This window comes from Rhinolophus ferrumequinum, chromosome 10, assembly GCF_004115265.2.
Source record: "Rhinolophus ferrumequinum isolate MPI-CBG mRhiFer1 chromosome 10, mRhiFer1_v1.p, whole genome shotgun sequence".
Taxonomy (NCBI): domain Eukaryota; kingdom Metazoa; phylum Chordata; class Mammalia; order Chiroptera; family Rhinolophidae; genus Rhinolophus; species Rhinolophus ferrumequinum.
Window position 1 is genome coordinate 8,669,733 of NC_046293.1, and position 24,518 is coordinate 8,694,250.

Below are 24,518 nucleotides of genomic sequence, written 5' to 3' on the forward strand. Positions count from 1 at the left end.
TCTCCCACCCACCGCCTTCCTAGCACGAGGAACCCTTTCCACCTGCCCCGGGGGGGGGGGGGGGAAGGGGGGGCTTGAAAACCCGGCGGCGGCTTTTTGGAATGGGTTCTGGGAGGAGCGCTTCTGGAGGTAGGAGGGAAAACCCTGGCAGGATCTGTGGCAGGAGCGGGCCCATGCAGCCCCCAGGCCCTGGCCCTGCCCCGCGAGGCGAGCGGGTGGGAATGGGTTTGCTGTCCGGCTAGGCAGAGGGGAAGGGGCGGGGCCGGGCCCCGCAGGCAGCCGGGGGCTCCCGGGGTGGGGGGGCTCCGCAGCGGGGCGCCGCGGGTCACGTGTGAGGAGGGGCGAAAGTCTCGCAAAGCGGGGCGGCGTGCGGCGAGTTGGGAGTTCTCGGCGCGCCGCGGGCGTCGGGAGCTCGGGCTCCCGGGCGAGCCGGGGACGCGGCAGCGGCTGGGGCCTGGGTCCCAGACAGTGGGGGCCGCACCGAGAGGGCAAAGGCGAGAGGGACAGAGGACAGACCGGGCGGGAGACGGAGACGCGCAGGGAAGAGATAGGGCAGAGGCTGAGGGAGGCAGAGGAGAGACTGGGAGGGAGACCGAGGCGAAGACAGAGACCATAGCGGGGGAGACAGCGAGAGCGAGGGAGGCAGGAGAGACCAGTCGAGAGACAGAGACCGGAGAGGGGCAGAGACCCGAGGGCAAGCGGGGCGGGGAAGGTGGCCGCAGAGCCCGCGCGGGGCGGCTCGGGGCCGGAGGCGAGCGCAGCCGGGCAGGGCGCGCAGCTCAGGGCGGGGGACAGCGCCGAGTGACAGCGAGAGAACAGTGGGGGGGCGGCGGAGGAAAGGCGCCTGCGGCGGAGGCGAGGGGCGCGAGCGCGGGCGGCGAGCGCCATGGGCCGCCGGAGCCCCGCGCTCTGAGCCCGGGCCCGGGGCCCGACGATGCTGACGCTCAGGCGGCGCCGAGGGCGCGGCGCCGGGCAGTGCTGAAAGTTGGACGGCCGCTGGGTAGCGGCGCGGGACGGCGCGGAGGCGCGGAGACCCGGAGACCCACGGACAGACCCACCGGCAGCCGGGGAGGGGGGCGCGGCCGGTCCGGGGGGCTGGCGAGGAGCGAGCGCCCGGACTCCCCTCTCCCGCGGGGACGCCGCCCGCCTGACCGCGCCGTGGGATGTAGTGCCGTCTCGCCGCCTCCAGGACACTCGTCGGACCTTTGCCCCGCGGTAAGCTCGGCCCTCGCCCACCGCTGGCGCTGTCTGTCGGTCTGTCCCGCCGCGTGCGTGTCTGTGTGTCCTGGACCGGCTGCTTTGGCCCCGCCCGCTCAGCGCCTTATCCCTGACCCGGGTTCCTGCGACTTCTCAGAAGCTGGCGAGCTCTGTCCGTCTGTCAGTCCGGAGAAACGAGGTCTAGGTTGATGCCAGGAAGGAGGGAGAGGAGGGTGGAACTGGCCTTGACCTCCTGCCCCGGCCACGACCTTTCCCTATCTCCACCCACCCCCGGTTGTCACACTGGGTTTCCGAGGAGCTTCAAGGCAGGTGACTCTTGGCAAAAGGGGGAGGGGCTCTCCTTTCCACCTCCCCAGCTGCAGCCCGTTTGCAAATGGCCCTGCCACCTGAGAACAATCCCACTGCCTACCTGAAACTAATTGTTTTAAAAATTCCCACTTCTCACGTCTTGAGCAGCTACTTTGGGCCAGGTGACCCCGGGGTAAGGGGACAAGGGATCCAGTAAATAAGGCATGTCATCTCAGAGTGGTAGACACAGGCTGTGGGGAGGGGGAGAACCCCAGTGAAAGAGAGGTCTGGATGAACCCTGGAGGAGGGAAACTTCCCCAACAACGTGCTGAGTGTCCCCCCACCAGCATCAGCACACACTTCTGCCCCAGTGCCCAGGCTCAGGGTGGGGAGAGGGTGCAGGGACATGGCAGACAGGAGTGTGGTGGAGGGACTGGAGGTTGGGCAGCCTGGCCAAGTTGGCAGCTGAGGCCTCAGGAGCAGTAGGATTGTGGGGACAGGAAGCTGAGGGAGAGAGGCCAACGGCCACACAGGTGAGGCCGAGAGAGGAACCAGACCCTGTGTCCGTGCGTGTGTGTGCATGCGTGTGTGTGCGCGCGTGTGCGTGTGTAAGATGTCTATTCTGCTTCTCCCCACATCCAGTTGCACGACCTCCTGAGCTTTGGGATTTTGGGGGGCTGTTGCCACGATGTTGGGGGCCCGAGAGCCGCACTGTGACCCTGGCTTGGCCTAGGATGAGGAGAGCAAAAGGCGGAAGGAAGCAGTGGGATAAGGGCTGGAGTGCAACGTGGCCACTGGCCTTTGAGCTGACCCACATCCAAACTGGAGCCTGGAGGGCTGAGCCTAGAACATTCCACTCTGTTCTCCATGGGGAGGAGGGGCTCTTTCTGGGGTTTTCCGCCCTGGGCAGTGGTCCTCATATATACTCCATTTGGGCTCCCAGAAATCAGCTTAGCTATCTGAGGATCCAGCACCCAGGGCGAGTCACTCGCTCCCTGACACTCAGTTTCCATATCTATGGGAAGGACACCCTTCCTCGCCCCACTGACCTCCGAGTGCCCCCCGCCCCCACCACCCAGGCTCAAGGGAGCTGAGTGAGGGCTGTTCACAGGCTGGGGAAAGTGCTGGGCAGATGGGAGTATGGACTCATTTTACCTTTGGGATGATGCAAAGGTAAAATGGGAGGTGAGAATATGGCTTGAAATAGAGGGCTGACCAAGGAGAGGAGTGTCCAGGAATTAGAAGGGGGATCTGGGGCTTGGGAGCTAGTTGTTAGGAATGCTTGGGTTACCCTTGAAAAGGAAGTTCCTCATCTAGAAAAAGCCTCGGGGTGACTGGGAACAGACAGAGCTGGCCTTGTGTTTCTGCTAAGTGACCTTGGGTAGCTGGCTTGACCTTTCTGAGCCTCAGTTTCTTCGACTGGAGAATGGGATGATGGTACTGACTTCCTTGAATTGCTCAGGGATTTGCAGACTATGCCAGGTCCCTGAAAGCAGCTTGCCCAAGCCTGGAGCATAGTAGGTTCTTAACAGACTTTTGTGGAGCAGAGAATAAGTGACTCTAGGTGCTGTGAAAAGATTTCTTAGCTTAGGCTAAGAGGGAAGGGGAGGAGGAACAGTGTAGGCTTACAGGGCGGGCTCCTTCTTAATGTGGATCTGGGGGAGGCGGGGGCGAGAGCTGAGGGGGGTGTGAGGAGGAGGGGGCCCCTCTGTGGGGACCACTGAGTCACGAGGACATGTAAGCGACATGACAACCAGCAACATGGTAACCAGGAGACTAGAGGCAATGGGAAATGGAGCTGGAATGGTGTATGGGGGGGAGGGCAGGACTGGTGTATGGGGGGGCTCGAGGGGTCAGGGAGCAGCCAGGCTGGCCTCCCAGAGTGAGGGGAGGCCTCAAGGCCAGGTGGGCTGGGGAGGAGGTGGGGGCGGAGCGGAAGGAGGACAGGCCCCCCTGGGGTCTGCTGGGCAGGGGGGCTTCTCCTGCACCGCCCCAGGCTCCTCGCTCCTCTCCTCCACATCTCCACTTTTCGTGCCTCTCCCCCTAGGATGCCAAATTTGGCTCACGCAATCTGTCGTCTCTCTTCTGAGATTGGCACCAGGACCAAAGCCGAGTGCATTACATCACCGCAGCTCCCCCTGCACGAGGAGAGAAGGAGAGGGAGGGACAGAGGGCCCAGGGACAAGCGGCCAACTCTCAACTTTCTTTTTCGTCTTCCTGATCACTCTTCCTGCCTGTCCCAGGTGTTGGGGGCTTGTGGGAGCAGCCAAGTGGGGCCTAGAAGCAGGACAAGGGATCCAATCTTGGGGAGATCCGAGGGCCAGGGCACGAGGTCAGACTGTGTTGCTTGTCCCCCTGGCTAGGTGGAGCCTAGAAGGCAGGGAGCCTGTGTGCAGGACCTCAGTCTGCCATTGCCTTGCTGTGTGACCTTGGGCAGCCCCCAGCCCATCCTGTGCAGTCTATGTCTGTATGAAGAACAGTTGACCACTCACGATCTTGGCGACTCTCCTGGGGGAAAAATATGCCCTTGAGTCCTGCTGCTCTCCTGGGCATAGAGGAGTCCTGAATTTTGAATGGCTGTCTGTGACCTTGAAAAAGAGCCTTTACCTTCTTATGCCTCCATCTCCTCACCTGTGAAATGGGGACGATAGAACCTTCAAAAGTAATAGACATGAAAGTGGGGGACAGGAGAAGAGAGATGGTCTCTGGTCCAGAAGCCACAGACACTCAGGGCCCCTATGGCTCCCAGCGTGCAGGTCCACCCAGCCATTGGTGGGGGCAGTGGGACAGTGTCTCAATTCAAATAGAAGGTTTGGAGCTTAAATCACTGGTCTGGTGCCCTCGTTTTAGAAACGTAGAAATCAAGGACCAGAGAGGGAAGTAGACCCCCCAAGGTCACAGTGATGGTCTGGGGGTAGAGGAAGCAGAGCTGGAGCCTGAACCTAGGGCTCCTGGCTCCCATCCCTGCCTGGAAGTGGACAGGCAGACGCACACCCTGTGGAAGAGGGTGGGCAGCTGGGACAGGACCCAGCAGCTTCAAGGTCCCCCTCCCATCGCCCTTCCTGCTCCCCGGCCCCATTCTCGCCATCCCTGGACATTAATCCTATCCCTCATTTGGTCTGTTGGAGAAGCTTCCTTTCAGGCTCATTTAGAAGCCAGTTTCAGGCAGTCCCAGGCAGGGACAGGTTGGAGTTGGGGTTAAACTGGGAGATTATGGCCCCTCTAGAAGATTCCTGGGGGAGTGGAGGTGGAGAAAGATGGGGAGCATCTGCGGCTGCTTTGTGAAATAGTGAGCTCTGCCATCCCCCTCCCAGAGCTAGGCAAGCCACACCAGATGAGTATCTTCCAGGGATCCTGACCCAGTGACTCCTGTTTGCTGGGTGGAATGACATCCCCACATCCAAAATCCCAGGAGCCTTTGATATCCCTCCGAGGAGCAGCTCCCATCATTTACCCGTCTCCCAGCAAGGAAACCCACGTTGTTGCCAGGCACTGGGTTAGGAGCTTTCTCATTTAATCCTCAAGGCCAGCAACCCTACAATGTCAAATTGTTGTCCCAGTGTTCCAGATGGGGGAGCCATGGCTCAGAGAGTCTATGTTACTTGTCCAAGGTCACACAGCAGGGAAGTGGAGGAGCCTGTATTTGAGTCCTGGCAAATCTGATTCTTGGGAGCTGTCCCTGGGACTTCCTTGGGAACAGTGGACAACGTCCCTCCCCTGGCCTGGGGCTGGCAGGAGACGGTCTGTCACCCCCGCAACATGACAGCCCCTCAGGAACCTTCTGGGGGCTCCATTCTGAAGACAGATATAGTCACACACCCAAGGGGGAGAACTCATTCTACAAACGGAAAGACTGAAGCTCAAAGACAAAGAATGATCTGCCCAAAGGTACCCTACAGAGAGTTAGATTTGGAGCCAGGGCTCTGTCGCTTGCACCAGTGGGTGAGGAGGGACATTGGGGCTGGTGGTGGCATGAGGTTTAGAATGGGTGCCGACTGCTGGGTGGTTTTGGCAGGGCTGAGAGGATGCTGGCTAGGCTAGGACTTTGGGTAGGGGAGTCAGCCTTGGGAACAAGAAGATAAACCAGCAGGGATAGGTAGCAGGTCTACGTCTGTCCTCCCTGGTCCTGCCCCAGGGCCACCCACAGATGTCAGTGTCATACAGCCTGTGAGATCAGGGGACACTGTGGGTGGGACCTGTCTGATGAGAGAGGGTCTTGGAGCCATCAGCCTTGGTATGGTTCCTGTGTGACTCTAGGACAGTTCTTCACCCTCTCTGAGCTTGGTACGCCCATCCGTGTGACCAAGAATCTGGATTTAATAAACTATTTTCATAAAGTAGCGGCCATTGGGCTGTTGTCCCAAAGCGCTCCTCCCTGGGCCCGGGGTACAGGGCGGGCAGGAACCCTGGGGACTGGCATAAGCCGTAAGTCCTCAGCGACTCAGCCCTCCATGGGGTGTGGGGGGATCTCCAGGCCTAGCCCTTCTTCTCCTTTTCATCTTTATTTTTCTCCTGCTCCCTCATCCCCTCTCTACGTGGGCTGATCGCTGCTCAAACTTTTAATTCAGATGGTAATTGAAATAATAATATGGGCTGCGGCCCCTCTGCTTGTGACGCTGCAGCTGGTGGAGCTCAGCTATGAATAGACTTTGAGTCACACACGCGCTTGCGCGCTCCTGCAGGCGCGCACACGGCTCACAGGGCGGTGGGCCGGGGGCAGGGTGGGCTCACGCTCCAGCTTGCTCTGGGTACACCCCCCCCCCAACACCCCCAAAGCCTGGGCCAGTTCTGTCCCTGCAGCGTGCTGTCTTTCCCTGTGGTGAATCTGAAGACTTGAGACGTCAGCGGTTCTCTCCATTTAAAGAAGGGGAAACTGAGGTTCAGCCAGGAGGAGTGGCTGGCTGGACACACGTAGAAGATGGCTGGGACTGGATTTGAACTGATGGGTTTTGCCTGATTCTCAGACCACTGTTCTTTTCAGGACACACAGGCCAGGCAAATGGGTGGCAGGAATGCTGGGGTGTGTGGCCCCTGCCCCCTCCCTTTGCATCCCTGTGTCACCTCCTCCCAGCAAACACACACAGTCACGAGCGCACACACTCACACTTGCACACTCACACTCTCTTACACATACACACACACACACATAAGCTGCTCATATTGCTTGGTGGCTGGGGTGACAGAGGTTTTCTCGGGGGTCCTGCTGCAGAGGGGGGACGAGCCCGTGTGCCAGGCTCTGAGCTGGGCTTTATGTTCATGACTTCAGTTAATCCTTCCTGCCACCCTGAGGACTGTCACTCCCACTTTTCAGATGAAAAAACTGAGGCTCAGCAAGAAGCAAGGTTTTGCCCAAGGCCCCAGGGGTAGAAGAGGCCATATATCCATTGCCCTTTCTATGCACCCGGTGCTAGTTATTCTGGGACCCTTCCATTTGGCCTCTTGGAGGAGGGAGGGTACATCTCTTCTAGCCTGGGGCTCCCCTTTCTCTCCCTGTGAGTTTCCCCTTTCTGTGGCTCCCTGGCCTGTCATTTTCCAGCCCTAGTGTCAGGACGGGAACATCTGGCCTCAGTGTGCAGGGGGAGGTGAAGGGACCATGAGGAGCATTGATAGGTCAAGGAGAGGGGCTATTAAGAAAGGTGGGCCTCTACCTTCCAAACCCCAGCTGGAGCTGTGCAGGGAGAAGACGTTGTCATGGTGACCTATCAGCTGGGAGCTTTGGTCTAAGCCTGCTCAGATGGGCCCAGCTGGGGCTCCAGGAGGGCAGAGGGGATGCAGGGCAGGGCATAGGGGGTGCAGTTGGGCAGAGGCACCCCTGGGCCTGGGACAATGGAGAAAATTCTCCCCAGCTTTACCCAGTGGGCCTGGTCTGTTCCTATGTCTGCTTTTTCTTCAGCACTCTGAAGGGAGATGGAGCAACTGAGCCCAGAGATCACAGTGATTTGCCCAAGGTCACACAGCAATGGTGGCAGAACTGGGGCTGAACTGGGACCTAGGGCTCCTCCTGACTCCTCTGCCTCCCACCCCCAGGGCTGCCAGACTTTCTCTCTCTCTCTCTCTCTCTCTCTCTCTCTCTCTCTCTCTCTACACACACACACACACACACACACACACACACACACACACACACACACACTCCCTGTACCTAAAGGCTTTGGAGGAGGAAGGGAAGTTCTGGATATCACAAACCCCCTCTCCTGGGCAAATCCCCAGATTGGAGAGAGGGGAAGGGGTAGCAGCCCCTTGGACCAGCTGGTGCAGCTGAATGGGGAACGCTGCCCTTGTCAGGCAGGCCTGGGATTGAACCCTAGCTTAGCCACAGACTTATCCCGTGTGACCTGGACCAGGTCACTGTACCCCTGCGAACCTGTTTTTGCTCTTCTGTGAAACAGGGGCATCCTGTGGTGATGGGGGCGGTGTGCCTGGCTGTTGTCTGGTGTTGCCCCTTCTGTTCTGGCTCCACCTGGGCTGCAAGGATGGGAGGGGAGCTCGGTCAGGGAGGAGGGGGTACATGCACTGGGAGGGACTGACCCCATTTTACTGACGAGGAGATTGAGGCCTGGGGGAGGGCGTCTGCTCAACCTGGACGTGGTGGCAGAATTGGCACCAGGTTTCACTGCTGGCCTTGGGACTCCCCCACCCCGTTCTGTAGCTCCTCTCCCAACCCGCACCCCAAACTTCCTGTAGGAGCCCCCCTCCCACTACTGGCCTGAGAAGTCCAGACCCCCTCTGCCCTGTGAGGGTTAAGGTGCCACTCAGTCTGGGGGAACAGATGGGATAGAGGTCAGTGAGTCAGGAACCCTAGGAGGCCATGCAGGGAGGTGGCAGGCACAGAGCTGCTGTGAGTGACATGGGGGACAGAAAGGGCTGCTGTCACTCTGACATATGAGCGTCACCGCCCTCCGCACCCCTCTTGACAGAGGGCTCACCGTCTCCTGGCGCAGCCCACTTGTCTCTAAAAGGTTCTGCTGATTCGTACCTACCTTCCGCTTTGGCCTTGGCTGTGCGCTCTGGGGCCTGAGGGACCCAGCCTCTGCCTTATGGGAGGGATGGCCACTTCCCCCTGTGCCCCCCAGCCCCCAGGCCTTAGCTCCTCCACCCTCGGTAGTCCCAGTTGAGGCCGGCGGATGGGAAACAGAAGATCTGGGTTCAAGTCCAGCTGTCTCTTTAAGTGGCTGTGTGGCCTTGGGCAGTCTTTTCACCTCTCTGAGTCTTCCTCCCCTGACCCATAGAGTAAACTGGTGCCCCTGTGATTGCTGGGAAGATCCCATGAGACTGTGAGTGTAACATGGCCTGTTGTTGACATGAGCTGCTGTGTGGCCCGACCACACAGTCGTAACTCCTGGCAGTTTTCCAGGCCTGCAGCCCCCACACGCAGCAGCCATCACCTTCAGATATTGCTTCTCTGGCTGTCTTGGGTGTCAGCCCCTGACCTTCATGCTAAGCCCTGCCCTTGCACCCTCTCAGACCTCCTGACCTGCTTGGGTGGGGGTAGGGCTGGCTGAGCTCCAGTGCCAGGCCGTGCAGCTGCAGATCCTGAGGCCACCTGACCTTGGAAAGAGCCTCTCGCTGGCTGGGCTCCAGGGCCATCCCCCAGACATGGGGCCAGAGCTGGGCAACAGGGAAGAGAGGAAACTGGATGGGGTACCGAGTGGGCCACGGCCTCGTGCTGGAGCTGGCCCAAGTCCCTGGGACGACAGGCCTGGAGACAGAGAGGGGAATGGACAGCCAGCCATGGAGGGAGTTATAGTTACCAGCTGCTTTGATGGCACACTCTAGTGGGCTGCCTGAGGAAGGGGTGAGCTCCCTGTCATGGGAGGTGTGCAAGCAACTGCTGAGTAGCATCAGTTAGGAGGATAGCAGGGGATTTTAACACAGGGCCAGGGGAAAGGATTGGACCCAGAACCCAGAGTCCCTATTATTTGGTCTATAGTGCAGCAGTCCTGTGACCCTAAGGGTCTAACAGCCTGTTCCAAGTATTCCCCGGGACCTCCAGCTCCCCATGGCTGTGCCTCCCTAAAAGCCCATGGTCCACGCACGGTCAGTCACAGCTTCAAGACAAGCCCTAGATCCCCACTGCAACCTGCCCACAGCAACCAGGCACCCTATAGGTCAGTGTTTCTCAAACTGCATGCAGACCCTGACCCGTCAGTGGTTGTAAAGTTGATTTAGTGCATTCACTACTTATTATTTTAGAGCAAAATTTTAAAAATGGCAAGCACTTTGCAAGTAGTGAGGATTAAGTATTTTGTGAGGCTTTTGTTTCAGCTTTTAAAATATATATGGTATAATGAATAGCAATGTACAGTGTTTTTATTCTGGGTCTTGGTCAAAAAGTTTGAAAGCTACTACCCTGTATGGAAATCCTGGGGGTGCCACTGATAGAGGCTCAGGGGTGCATATTCCTTTTCTCCAGGATGCTCGCTTCCTAACAACAGAAGTGCCGAGAGTTCCAGGAGGCCACCATTCTGTCCTCAGACCTCCCTTCCCTTGCCCAGCGGGTCACTTAGCTCCAGGCCCCCAGCCTTACAGCCAGCCATCCCAGCACTGGACCTGGCTCCCGCTCTCTGCCCAGCCCAGCCCTGGCCTGCTTTGTCTTTGCGCTTCCTACTTGCCCACATCTTCCTGGGGACCTTCTCTCTAAGCCATCTGGCTGTGCAGACCCTTTGTCTCCTGTCCTCATACACTCACACGCTTACATACTGTGTCTTTCTCACTTCTCTTCCCCTGGCACATAGTAGGTGCTCAATAAACATTCATTCATTCCACAATGATTTATAGAGCGCCCTCTAAGGCAAGGCACTGTGCTGTGTTGGAGACACACCAGGCAGAAGGGCAGATGGCACTGCAGCTCAGCATCCATTTAGAGTGATGAATGAATGAATGAATGAATGAATGAATGAATGAAGCCTAAGTCTCTGGCCTTAGGAGCCAGATGGGCAGATGCTCAGAAATGATGAGTAAGCACCTAGCACTTGGCCTGTGCATAGTAGGCGTTCCAACAGCAATAGTCACTAATGGCTGTGGATGAGCTGGGTGTTGGGGGAGGAGTATTCCCAATGCTGCGGCTGGCCCCTTCTAAGGGCCGTACCTTCTCCTGCTAGGCCCTGCGCCCCACCCCCCACCCCCCAGTCCTTGGAGCTTCTCTTTCAGGCTTAAGGAGTCTGGGCGTAAAGCCCCCCTGGGAGGACCCTGGGTGACACCTGCAGAGAAGCCAATGTCCTGTGGGAGGGTGAGGCCTCAGATGTCCTGCTCCCACTCCAGTGTCACGGAAGGTCTCCTTCTGGTCTCCACTCAGAGGCCACCTTTGTTGAGGTTCTCCCTGACTACGGTGGCAAAAATAGCTCCTCCTTGGTCACATTCTGTCACATCACCCTGCTGAGGTCCTTTATGGGAATTATGATGGGCTGAAATTATCTTGTTTCTTTGTCAGTCATCAGCTGTTCATTAAGTGGCTAGGGTTCAGGGGTGAGGCAGAGACTCAAGGTCCCTGCACTTAAGGAGACTGCAAAATAAATCGATTTGAATGGGATAAATGCTGCGAGGAGATGGGGATGCAGACGGAGAGTGCCTGGGGGGCCTTGTGGAGGAGGCAGCCTTTGAATCAAACCAGAATGGTAAGAAGGTAGGAGCAGTCGTCTTGGAGGATTTCCACTAGAAGGGACAGCCAATGGCAAGAGCCAGAGAGAGGAATAAACTTGGCGTGTTCAAGGGATAAGAAGAAAGGCCCCAGTGGCTGGGGTTGTGAGTGGGGAGTGGAGGGGTTGAGGTCGGAGAGGGCAGGAAAGCCCTGAGAGCTCTAAGCTCAGGAGTGACTTGGGTCCCCAGCCCGTAGAGATGGAACTGCAGGGGGAGAGGATGGAGGGAGGCGCAGGGAGGAGGCCATGGGGTTGTCTGGTAGTGATTGGCTCAGAGCAGGGAGCACTCAGCAGGCTGGATGGACTGTGTGTGGGCCAGCATCCAGGGCCCGGTCCTGAGGGTTCACCTGCTTGGGGAAGCTCTTGAACTCCCAGTGAGGATGAAAATAACAGCACCCACCTCCAGGGTGTTGTGAGAATCAAAGGAGTGGCCGGGGCTTGGCCCACAGCAAACACTAAATGTCATTTATTAACATGCGTACCACTATTGTGACTATCGGCTTTGGGGAGGATTGAAGGATGACGTCCAGGTGTTAGGCCTGAGGGGCCCCCTGGGAAATCACAGACTGAGATGGAGAAGGCAAGGGAGGGACGACTGGTCAGTCTTGGCGATGCTGAGTTTGTGACGCCTCTTAGACATCCAGCAGATACCAGGAACAGGAGCCAAACCTGCTTGTGGCTGCTTGGGAGGGTGGTAGGGGCTAGTGGTATTTTCAGCCAAGACGAGCTTGAGCAGTGCACGGCATGTGCACAAAGGCTGGAGGAGGGAGAGTGAGAGAGCAACTGGAGAGGGCTCCTCAGGCCTGGAGGACTCCCAGAGGAAGGCAAGGACCAGCCAGGGCCTCCATTAGAGCTGCCGGGAGAATGGTGGGCTCGGAGGAGCCCTGGAGGGGGCTGCAGGGACAAAGGGAGGTGACATTAAGTCATCCCCTTCAAGAGGAGCTTCTGCACTTTACAGTTTATAAACCCTTACTTTCCAGTGTCACTGCCCATCTTCTCAAAACATGCCTATGAGGTGAGTGTTATTTCTCTACATTTTAGGGATGTGACTCAGAGAGGTTAAGGCATTTTTCTACGGCTGCACAGCACAAAAGTAAAGTATTTTTAAGCTTTCTGGGATCACAGTCCCTTTTGAGGACCTTATGAATGTTATGATCCTTCTCAGAAAAATACACATATGTACACACTAATTTTAAAACTTTCTATGTGTCTTCTTTCTGTAGGTAATACATTCATATGGTTCTAAAATTAAAAAGACACAACGGGAATACAGTGAGAATTCTTCCTCCCACCCTATCCCCAGCCACCTGCTTCCCCTCCCCGGAGGCAGCCAGTGTCACCAGTTTCCTGGGTCTCCATCCGTACACAAGCACAGACAAGCAAATATGTGTATCTATAAATTTCTTTCTCTCCTGTTTTACACAAACGGTAAATACTATGCTCGGTGCTCATGACTTGCCTTTTTTCACTTAAAACACATCTTGAAGCCCCACATCGCTCCTCACAGGGCTCCCTCCTCCTCTTTTCTGGCTGCGTGCTGAACCATTTGGGGACGGGCATCGGGCTGGGTGAACAAGGCACCTGGTTCCTCGTGGGTGTGACTGTCTGCAGGCCGAGATCCCAGGAGCGTATGCAGGTGTCACAGGCAACCCCATGGCTCTCCAAAGCCACCCAGGGCCTCCCAGAACAAGGGAGGGGGCGTGCCTGGCACTTAGCTGACTCCCCGTCCCCTTTCTTCCCCCATTCCCCACACCTCTTCTTAGGTGCAGCCTGTGGGCCCAGCAGTAAATCCAGGGAATTCTGTGGAAGTGGAGTGAGGGGCATCCATCCCGTTCCCAAAGCTCTGGGAGACCCTCTCACCGCACCAGCAGCCCTACCTCCTGTGGTCTTGTTTGCTGAGAGGCCCAGGCCAAAGCAATGTGGGTGGGGACGGTTATTTCCATTCCCAGCCCCTCACTGGGGTGCTAGGACAGGGAGGGCCGTCGGGGGCTCTGTGGAAGTCCCCTCTGCTCTGGCCACTTGCCCACCAGCTATGCCCCCACCGCCACACCTCCTCTTCCCCTCTGCCTAGGAGGAGTCTCCACCTTGTTGGGCCAGGGAAGGGGGTCATCAAGTGGAGAAGGGAGGTGGGGCTGCTGGCCTGGGGTGGTCTGGACTGGTCAGGACCACTGGGCACCTCCACTAAAAGTCCTTGCCCCCTGGCTTCGGGGCCCGCTGTCCTGTGTCTCCTCTCTCTGCCACTCGGCCTCCATCTGCTGTGCCAGGCTCTCCTCCACGTGCAGGTACGGGAGGCTGGGTCCGAGGCCCAGGTGACCCTGTCCACTCTCACAGCTTAAAACATCATGCAGGTGCTCAAGGTCTAACGGGTCTCACTCCGCCCAGACTTCAGGGCCTGACATGCCTGGACATCTCCATCTGCACATTCCAGGGCCACCGCACATTGGAAAATGCCTCTCCTTAAACCTGGTCCTCCTTCAGAGTCCCACCGTCATCTGCTCCTGACAGCCCCCTCCCCACCCTGCCCATCCAATCCACCCCAACCTTGTGGCTCTTTGTCCAGGCTGTGTCCCGAATCTGTTTCCTTCTCTCGAGTTCTGCTGCCACCGCCCTGGCAGCTCCAAGCCACCACCATCGCTGGCCTGGGCAGCAGCAAGAGCCTCCTCGTCAGCCTCCTGCTTCTACTGCACCAGACATGTCTTACCCCCGTGCGTGTGCCATGCCTGCCAGGCCGGACAAGGGCCGGGGAGCCACTGGAGCCACGTTGAGGAGTTTTCTTTCTTAAGCCTGAAGTTTATTGCATTATTTCTTATTCCTATTTGTCTTAAAGATTTCACATGAAAACTTAAAAGACCCAACCAGGTGAAACCGCACGCCTGCTTGCCTGTTTCCCACGGCCGGGAGGGTGAAACCCACAACCCTTCCCACTCCCGCCTCTGGGGCTCAGCTTGGGCAACTCTCCGTCTTGCTCACTTCTTGCGGCAGATTCTTGACACACCGAACTCTTTCTGGAATCTTCTACACCCTTTACGCAGATACACAATTCTCCTGATGGACTCGACTCCCACTTATTACTCAAGTCTCAGTTGAAATGTCACTTTTTCAACGAGGCCTTTGGGGACCCCACCAAGCTAGAGTCTCTCGTTTTCTCTCTCACATCACGAGACTTCTCCTGTAAGCAGCTCACCACGGTTGATGACTGCCCACCTAGGACATGCTTGTTACATGTACAGCATCTGTCCCCAGCTGATGTGTACGCCGGGCGAGTCCACAGCCCGTGTCTGACCCATAGCACGTGTGCAACAATAAATAGTCACTGAAAGAAGGACTGTGGAGGACAAGTGTGCAGCAGGGCCAGACCCAGAGGCACAGCAAGGCAGTGGGGACTGAATCTCACTGCCAGTGAGAGACTGAGGTTGTCCTGGAAAAGAGAAGCCTTGGCGAGCCGCTCTCGCCTTCAAATCCCGGTAGGGAAGAGGGGTGCAAGTGTTTGGGGCGACCCCTTTGGTGGGATGGGCTGGCCCAAAAGAAGGGGCTCTGCGGTGAGGGTGGGGTTGAGTTCTTCATCAGGGCAGGGGCCAGGAGTCGGAAATACCACAAAGGGCATACCTGCAGGTTGGAGCAGTGGCACTTGGGTCCTCCAGCCACCAGCTCGTCACTTGGCCATGACCAGAAGGCTTGTCTGGACATTCTGGGGAACTTGCTTTCTAAGCGTGCTCACCTGCAGGGCTGAGTGGCTGGGAGGGAGAGGTGGGGTGCAGAGCTGGAGGGATGGGCCAGTTCACCCCGTGCTGTTCAGAGCCCCTCTGGAGCCCAGAGTCACCTGTGTGTCTAGGCTCTGGCTGGACCTAAAATCAGGGACCCAGATCCTGGCTCCAACTTATGTATGACCCAGTGTCTCCTTTCCCAATAGGACTGACTTGACAGAATCTGGCACATAGTAGGCTTGATGAATGTTTACTAAGTGGAAGAAATGTGCGATGCGACAGTGTTTCTTCAAGCAGGAGAGCACAGTGTCTAATGCATGTGCTCTGGCAGTAACTGCCCGCGGCCAGATCCTGTCTCTACCATTTAGGAGCTGTGTGACCATGGGCAAGTGGCTAAACCTATCTGTGTCTTGGTTTTTCTGACTTAGAAATTATAGATGACAATGGTAACTTCCTCGGAGGTCACGGTGAGGATGGCAGGAATTGATGGGCGTAAAGCACTCAGAACAGTGTCCTCACGGAGGAAGTGTGTGCTAAATACTCCATGTAAACTTGACAATGTCACATCATTGGCCTGTGGGGGAGGGCTAGGTGTGCAGTGGGGTTTCAGGGTACAGAAGAAGGTGTGGGGAACAGCGTTAATTGAACATCCACTGTGTGGCCTGCACTTTTATGACAATTGAGAACCTATGTCTGGCCCTTGCAACCACGCTGAAAGGTAGGCATTACTGTGTTTCTTCCCAAATGAAGTCACAGAGGTTCAGAGAGGTCAAGAAACCTGCTGGAGCTTGACAGGCCCAGCTCTGTGAGACTCTGAGGCCACAGCTCTTACTCATCTGCTCCCTGGCACTGGTGCTAGAACAGACTGGGCAGGGCCATGTGACAGGTGCCAGGTGGACTCTGGGTACTGCATCTGAAATTCAGGGGAGATCAACAGCCTTGGGAGTAATTCGGACCACTTATCAATTATTTACTCTGTGCCAGGTACGTGATATGCATGGTCACATTTATTCCTCATTGCAACCTTATAAGGTAAGGACTATTATTAGCCCCACCTAAAGATGAAGAGTGCAGGGACCAGAGAGGTTAAGTAACTTGCCCAAGGTCACACAGGCAGAAAGTGGTACAGCGACTCTGTAGTTGAAGCTGCTGCACTGGGAGGGGGAAGATGTGGGCCCTCAACATTCATGACGAGATGGGAGTCAGACCTCCCAGGGTCCAAGGAGCAGGACAGGAGCCTGCAGAGGGCTGTGGGCAGGAGGGACACCCTGCCACCATTTCCCCTGTGGCTAGACCCATCCTCAGCTCCCTTTTACTCTTTGAGAAGCACAATTCAGCTGCCTGGTCCTTGAGCCCTTTCCCTCCCCTGCAAAGCCCCATTTGTTAGACCTGAAAGGACCCCCACCCTAACCAGGGAGGCCTGATAGGCGTCCTTCAGAGCTGGAGGAGGGAGGGGGCAGGTTCTATGCCCCTCACGGACTGGGAAGTGGGACAGTGGTGTGAATTCCTTTCCCTTCCCCAGGGAAAGCTTCCCACCCTCTAGAACCCCTCCTGGGGGCACTGAGTTGCCCCTCAGGCCCCCCCCCACCCCTGTGCCTGCTCCCTATGGTGGAAGAGTCAGCCTCCCGCTCCAGACTCAAGACAGGCTCAGAAGTACCCGTGCACCACCTGCCTTATTTCAGACTCTGTGCCGGGTGCCTTGTTCATTACATCTTCCCAACTCTCCTGCCGGGGACCAGTTACAGCCCCCTATTTTGCAGACGGAGAGAAGGAGCACCTGGCTGGAGCAGTTAGTGGTGGAAACAAGACTGGAAGCTGGGTTTCCTGACTCCCCGCACAGTGTGCTCTGTCATCCTCATCTTCATCTTCTTCACCGTATCATCTTCATCTTCATCATCTTCATCTTCATCATCATCATCTTCATCATCATCGTCATCTTCATCTTCATCGTCATCATCTTCTCTACATTTTACCTGCGATGCCTGTTCAAGCTCCAGCCAGTGTGTCTATCACAGAGTGGATATCCCGTTTGCCTCAACAATGGCCTGGTGAGGTAGATTACATCATCATCTCCATTTTGCAGATGAGGAAACTGAGGTCCAAAGAGGACATACTAGCTGTTGACCGAACTGAGACTGAGACCCAGGTTTTGCCACCCCAAACACGAGGGTTCAGCTGGCATGTTACTTTTCATAGAGTAGAAAAGAAGTCGCGGGGAGCAGCCAGTGAGGGCCCCGGGGTGCAGAGGAGGCAGGGCTGGCAGCTGGCAATGCAGCAGGAAAGGCTTTGGAGAGTGGAGGGGGCTCAGGCTGGGCTTGGGGGGCTGGGGAGAGGCATGAAGGGATCCAGTTGAACAGGGCATTGTGGGAGGTAGAGGGAGCCTGAGGCCAGAGGCTGGGGACCAGGGTGAGTCAGGGACCGGAGGCAGCCAGAACTGAATCAGAATTCCAGCTTTGCCACTTCTACCGTGTGAACTCCCCCCAGCTATATCTGTACTCCCCCCCCACCCTTAGCCTGTGATTCTTCAACTGGGAAGAGAAATAATAACCCTGCCTGTGCTGTGATAGGTGCTTAACAAATACTTGCTAAATACACACAGGGTTGCAGGGATGCTTCAGGTCTAGAATGTCCGTTCCCTGGGAGCAGCCACACAGGAGGAGGAGGGTTCTGCAGGGCCCCACAGCTGGACTGTGTGACCTCGGGCAAATCACTTCACCTCCCCGGTTGTCCCACCCAGTAACAAGGAGGTGTGTAAGGCCCTGCGGGCTGGTTAAGTGCCACCTCGCTCCTGCCCCCTAGGGGCCACAAACCTGCCCAGGTCTCAGGACCTCGACTGACGGCTGCTGTCCGGGACTGGAAGGCCCGCGTAAGACGCCCCTGCAGCCTCCACCGCGTTTCCCTTGGGTGGTATGAGGGCGCACAGGGCGATTTTCCCGAGTTGCTGGAACCCATGGGGGCTGCTGCCACTCTATCTGCTTTTCTTTTGCAAAGGGAGTTGTGGGAAAGGAGGGGGCATTCAGTGTCATCAAATCAGAGGGAGAATGTAAGAGGTAACAGAAGCAGGGTCGATGCCAGCGAGCGAGCTGACAGCCCTGCTGGTTACCTTCACTATTTCCTTGAGGCCCAAGTGTCCTTGGCAGCTGCTGACTCACCGTGCCATATCCCTGCTCTCTGCCTCAGTTTCCCTAGTTGTCCAGTGAAGTCTGGACGAGGGGCTCCAGATATTGGGTGTTCATAGCACAGTAAAAAAATTATTTTTAATTTGGTAACTGACACAGCATCGTCAACCCTTCACTTTGCAAAGAAAGGACATTAAGTTTTTACAAAGCATCTCCCATCCCCATCATTTCCCGAAAGAAAGAATGTTTACTATGGGAGGAGTCCCAGGATGCAAACTTAGGCGAAAGGATATCGATTGGAGGAAGAACCCAGGCCCATAGGGGAAGGGCTTGCTCGAGGTCACCCCCTACAGCAGTGAGAGGGGCCCCGACTCCCAGGGCCTCCACCGTCCCCATCGTAGCTCCCTGCCTTTCAGAAAAGTATGGTTTATTGTAGACATGATACAGGCCCCTAAACAACCAGGATGTACTCTCCCTCTTTTAATAAATCATCTATATTCAGAGGAGGATGGTGCCGAATGGTCTCCCCTCTTCTGCCATCTGTACCCCTCCTCTTTCATACTTTCCCCTCAGGCCTTTATGCCTTTGCCAGGAAGCCCCATGTGACAAACAAGGGAAAGAAAACCTGACCCTCTCCCGGTAGTTATCACACAAAGGCACAAGACCAAACTTCAAGCTTTTCACTTTTGGGTCTGGCGCAGTGCGGTCAGCCCACACGCTGGCAGGTGGACCTCTCATTTCTGCCCAAGTCTGTGGTGACAGGCACGTTTGCTTATTTGAGCAGGTCACTGCAGATGAGGGGCTTTAGGGGGACGGGCCACACATGGGCTCCTCTGTGGTGGAGGGGGCTGGGTCTGGGAGAGCACCTGTGTCTGGGGACAGCTTTCCCCATGGGCCAAGAGTGGACATTTCTGAGCCCCACCCAAGTTATCACAGGCCAAGGGTGGGCACAGGGCCTGACCCAGAGCAGGCACTCAGAAACGTTATTGTGACCAGGAGGGGAGGCAGGGCTTGGGGATAAGCTGTGCCCCCGCTGGGCTGCAATACTACGGAGGACATGCCAGGGGTGGGGGTGACGGAGGGCAGGGTGGGGGGTGAGTACTGAAGTTGGGGAGGTGAGTGTGGGGGGTGCGGGATGTGTGGAGCCTTGGGGACAACCCAGGGGCATGGGGTTTGGCTGAGACTCCTGTCACTTCCACTCACAGACGGGAAGTAGTGGGCAGTGCCGGTGAGAGGAGGACCAACAGCCTGTAGCCATGGGGGATGGTCTCCCTCATCCCCTTACCCCAGGGCCCCCCTAGAGAGTGGGAGCCCCAGGAAGAGCCCTCGCCCGCAGCGTAACATCAACGCCCCAAGTCATGGTCAGTCCCTGTGGGCAGAGCACCAGGGTTCCCCTGGCCCTCGGCCAGTCCCTCCCCCTCTCTGGGTCTCAGTGTCCTCACCCATCAAAGAGCAGGTCACCACACTTTGTCCCCTCTGCCTCTCTCCTGGAGACCTACTGCCTATGGTTTCCAGAGTCTGCTGGGGCCAGGCTGATGCCCTTTCTTCCCCTAGCTCCAACCCCCCAGTCCTCTCTTCCTGGAGGCACTTTGACCTTCTTCCAGGAGCTCGGGTTCAGGGCTGGCCCCCTGCTTCAACCTGGGACCCTTAGCAAGTCGGTCCCAGCTCTGGACTTCCTTGAGTTCAGATGTAAATCAAGGATCTTGAAATGAGTGATCATCCGTTCCTTCCAGGTCTGGTTCCTCCTGTGGTGCTAATGCAGGCATTTAGGACCATGAGACAGAGCAGAGACGAGATGTTTAGTGAAGGAAGACCTCCCTGAAAACTGTTTCTAGCCTAGAATGTGCACCTGACACCCCGGTTGTTGAGACTCTGGGGGAGGTGGCAGGGAGGGTCTGGGAGGCCCGGGTAAAGTTAGGACCCCTTAAGGGCCAGTATCACATGCCCACATTACCTGTTAGGTCTTTAGACTGATAGGGCTCGCTGACCCCATTTTCCAGATGAGAAAACTGACTTTCAGGGCAATGAAGTAACTTGTACAAGTTACATGGTAGATCTCGGACTTCCATCCAGGACTGTGGGACCCAGGGAGCTTCTTTGAAGGTGGGAAGGGAGCAGAACCTAGAGTCGGGGTGGGGTGACCGCGGGGGAGGAGGGGTGCAGGGCTCACTCTCCCTGGGCTGAGAGAGGGCGTTTCTCCCTGGAAGAGGCAGACTCTGAAGCTGTTGATCTCTAAATTACAGCGTTGGCGCGCACCGGTTGCTGCGGCAACCGAGTTGTCCTGAACCCGGGAAGTGTATAAACATTGCCACAGATGCACAATTAGATCAGGAAGAAGAATAGAACAGAAAATAGAAACTTCCAGCCTTATATAATTCTGGGCCAAAATGTTACCGGGAAGCCAGGCCCGGCCAGCCCCGCCAGTCACCGGGGGCCCTGGGCAGCACCATCTCTTTCCTGGGGCCCCAGGGGAAGGGAGGTTTGGAGGGAGGGTCCTTGGGGCCAGCCGATGCACCAGCCACCCGCCACCCAGTGGGGTGAGGGGCCGCCTCCACTGAAACAGCTGGGGATGCTGACAGCCGGAGCCTGCCTCTTACCAGCTTCCTCCTGCTCCCGGGAGGCTGGAAGGAAGGTAGGAGGGTGAGTGGCTCTAACTGAGCAGTACTATCTCCTTGGGTCCTTTGAGGTAGCGTTTTGATCCCCATTTTACAGATGAAGAAAGTGAGGCTCAGAGAGGTGAAATGGGTTGTCTGAAGGTGACACAGCGAGGCAGTGGGTGTGTCAGCCTCCCCTACTCCAGGTCTCCACACCATAAACTCATCAATGTTGACAGCACCTGGTGGCTTAAGTATTAGACACACCTGGATTTGGACCCACTTACCAGCTGTGTGACCTTAAGCAGGTCACTGCCCCTCTCTGAGCCCCAGTTCTCTCACCTGTGACATGGGAATAGTGATGCCTGCACAGGAGCCAGAGCTCAGGGCTTCACCACCGTTCTGACCACCATTCCTCCATCTTGATCACCATTGGTGTCTTCACCCACCACTGCTCCCAACAAGTTTGGGGACAGGACAGGAACTGAGGGGAGGGTGCAGGTCCCAGCATTATCCAGTAGGACTTTCTGCAATGATGGAAATGTCCTATGTCAGCTCTGTCCAGAAGGGTAGCCATTAGCCACGAGCGCTTAAACTCGAAACGTGGCCAGTGCAACTGGGAAACTGAATTCAATTTTCATTTAAAGTAAATGTAGAGCCACAGGTGGCCAGTGGCTGCCATATTGGACAGCACCGGAGAATGTCCAGCCCCAGAAAGATCCAATACGGCAGAGGCTGAACCCAGGTAAGTGAGCAGGGGCCAGAGCACTTACAGCTCCGTCTGCTCAAGGCAAGTGGGACAAATGGTGGGAGGGGGGAGCCAAGATTGTCACCAGGAAACGCAACAGCGGCAAAGGAGGTTTGGAGGGGGCAGCATGAGGGGGCTAGGACTAAGACCTGGATCCTGGTGGCCTCAGCTTCTGGCCTGGCGACCCCAATTCCGGAGCTGGGCTGGCCATGGAGGCACTGGCTCAGGTGACGACACTCCCTCTCTGTCATCAGAACCACCTTCACTGTCACATTCTGCCCACTGGGACAGAGGAGGTCTTGGGGTGCTAGTCCAGGCTGTTCCCCTTCTGAGCGGCTTTGGGTGGACGCCTTGCCACCCCAGCCTGGGTTCCCCGGAGCCCTCAGAGAGGCTGCCCCCACGGCAGCCACTTGCTCCTCAGCCTCTCTCATGTCTGGCTTCTTTCCCCAGGCCCTGCGTCTTCCCAGGTGACCACGTCGGCTTCAGGACATGCACGGGCACAGCCGTAACGGGCAGGCCCACGTGCCCCGGCGGAAACGCCGCAACCGCTTCGTCAAGAAGAACGGCCAATGCAACGTGTACTTCGCCAACCTGAGCAATAAGTCGCAGCGCTACATGGCGGACATCTTCACCACCTGCGTGGACACGCGCTGGCGCTACATGCTCATGATCTTTTCTGCGGCCTTCCTCGTCTCCTGGCTCTTTTTTGGCCTCCTCTTCTGGTGCATCGCCTTCTTCCACGGTGACCTGGAGGCTGGCCCAGCGGTGGCCCCGGCGGGGGCCCCGGCGGGCAGCAGTGGGGCAGCTCCGGCGAGCCCCAAGCCGTGCATCATGCATGTGAACGGCTTCCTGGGCGCCTTCCTGTTCTCGGTGGAGACGCAGACCACCATCGGCTATGGGTTCCGGTGCGTGACGGAGGAGTGCCCCCTGGCGGTCATCGCCGTGGTGGTCCAGTCCATCGTGGGCTGCGTCATCGACTCCTTCATGATCGGCACCATCATGGCCAAGATGGCGCGGCCCAAGAAGCGGGCGCAGACGCTGCTGTTCAGCCACCACGCGGTCATCTCGGTGCGCGACGGCAAGCTCTGCCTGATGTGGCGGGTGGGCAACCTGCGCAAGAGCCACATCGTGGAGGCCCACGTGCGGGCCCAGCTCATCAAGCCCTACATGACCCAGGAGGGCGAGTACCTGCCGCTGGACCAGCGGGACCTCAACGTGGGCTATGACATCGGCCTGGACCGCATCTTCCTGGTGTCGCCCATCATCATCGTCCACGAGATTGACGAGGACAGCCCGCTCTATGGCATGGGCAAGGAGGAGCTGGAGTCTGAGGACTTCGAGATTGTGGTCATCCTCGAGGGCATGGTGGAGGCCACCGCCATGACCACCCAGGCCCGCAGCTCCTACCTGGCCAGCGAGATCCTGTGGGGCCACCGCTTCGAGCCCGTGGTCTTTGAGGAGAAGAGCCACTACAAGGTGGACTACTCGCGCTTCCACAAGACCTACGAGGTGGCCGGCACACCCTGCTGCTCCGCCCGGGAACTGCAGGAGAGCAAGATCACCGTGCTGCCCGCCCCGCCGCCCCCGCCCAGTGCCTTCTGCTACGAGAATGAGCTGGCCCTCATGAGCCAGGAGGAAGAGGAGATGGAGGAGGAAGCGGCAGCCGCCGCAGCGGCTGTGGCTGCGGGCCTGGGCCTGGAGGCGGGCTCCAAGGAGGAGGCGGGCATCATCCGAATGCTGGAGTTTGGCAGCCACCTGGATCTGGAACGCATGCAAGCCACCCTCCCGCTGGACAACATCTCCTATCGCAGGGAGTCGGCCATCTGACCTTCCGGCCCTGCCCTCATCACCTCCCACAAGAGCCTCTGCCGGGGGTGGGATGTCGGAACACCCCCTCCACACTCAGGACAGAGCTGACCCTGGCTCCACGGACCTTCTGGAAGGAGGTGGGGCCTTCAAAGCTGGGGGACCCCTTCCTGCTGACTCCAGAGCCCAGGCCTGGGAAGGGCCCAGGAAACCTTTGGCGCTATCAGCCTGGGTTCACCAGCGCCTACCTGCTGGCAGCTCAGGGACCCCAGACTCACCACCTTTTCCCCACAGACCCTTCAAGGACGTGTCCCTTTTGTTCTCAGAACCTTGGGGAAGGCGGCTGGACTGCTGGGGGGTGGGCATCATGGGGTTCTGGGGTGGGCAGGGGGTTAGTTTGGGGGGAGGTAGGGAGGGGGTGCGTTTTTTTTTTTTTGGTTTTTTTTTTTTGCATGACTGTGGCCTGTTGCTCATGACTTTCTTTTGTAAATATCTATAAATGGAGACAGATGGAGGCACTCGATCCACCTTCTGCCATTTGTACCTGCAAGATAAGGAGGTACAGACCCTCTGTGCACCCCTCCCGTGCCCTGCCCATCAAGCCTAGCCCCTACCCTTGACCAGCTGGCTGGTCCCTTGAGGTCCTCAAGGCCAGCCATCTTGGCCCCTGGATGGTGTTGGGTGCAGAGGTGGGACCCCAAGGAGCAGGACAAGGGCCATCCCTCCCTGTGGTCCCTCTGGCCCCCAGGCCCAGCCCAGATTGACAATGGAGTTTGTAACTATATATTTTTAATAAAGTATATGGTCCATTGGGGTAGGCTGGTTGAAGATGGAAGGTTGAGAAGAGAGAGAGAGAGAGAGCAACATGATGTGAGTATGTCTGCATGTGGTATGTGTCTGGTACGTACCCTGTTCCCCTAAAATAAGACCTGGCCGGACAATGAGCTCTAATGCATCTTTTGGGACAAAAATTAATATGATCTGGTATTATATTGTATTATATTATATTATACAAGACTCAGTCTTATATTATAGTAAAATAAGACTGGGTCTTATATTAATTTTTGCTCCAAAAGACACATTAGAGATGATTGTCTGGCTAGGTCTTATTTTCGGGGAAACGGTGTGTGTGTGTGTGTGTGTGTGTGTGTGTGTGTGTGTGCGCCCCTTTCTGAGACACTGACCCTTGGAGGGGACTTTTATCACCTGTCATTATCCTTCCCAGAAGTCCATGGGAAGGATCCTGAGTGAGCCTCAGAGGTTTGCGTAGGTTCGAGTCAGAGCTTTGCTACTTTCTAGCTGTGAGGCTGTCAGCAAGCTGCCCATCAGCTTGGCCTCAGTTTCATCATCTGTAGGATGGGATGAACCATACGTCTCTCCCAAAAGATGATGGTCAGGAAAGCCCT

The 24,518-nt window shown here is 57.0% G+C and overlaps 1 protein-coding gene across 3 annotated transcripts; it reads left to right on the forward strand.

The window, feature by feature from the left end:
- The first annotated feature begins 978 nt into the window (after positions 1–978).
- Positions 979–23,631, forward strand: KCNJ4 (potassium inwardly rectifying channel subfamily J member 4). Of its 3 annotated transcripts, XM_033116084.1 has the most exons (3): positions 20,291–20,604; positions 21,206–21,303; positions 21,757–23,631. In XM_033116084.1, exon 3 carries the CDS (start codon positions 21,796–21,798, stop codon positions 23,131–23,133), a length of 1,338 nt encoding a protein of 445 aa, XP_032971975.1. In that variant the 5' UTR covers positions 20,291–20,604; positions 21,206–21,303; positions 21,757–21,795; the 3' UTR covers positions 23,134–23,631. The 3 variants fall into 3 exon arrangements, with proteins under 3 accessions (XP_032971974.1, XP_032971975.1, XP_032971976.1); XM_033116083.1 differs by lacking the exons at positions 20,291–20,604; positions 21,206–21,303 and adding an exon at positions 979–1,215; XM_033116085.1 differs by having other exon boundaries at positions 20,291–21,303.
- Positions 23,632–24,518: the final 887 nt, after the last annotated feature.

What these genes read in the sequence shown, in the direction of transcription:
- KCNJ4 (XM_033116083.1), top strand. Translation starts at nt 21,796, where the DNA reads ATGCACGGGCACAGCCGTAACGGGCAGGCCCACGTGCCCCGGCGGAAA.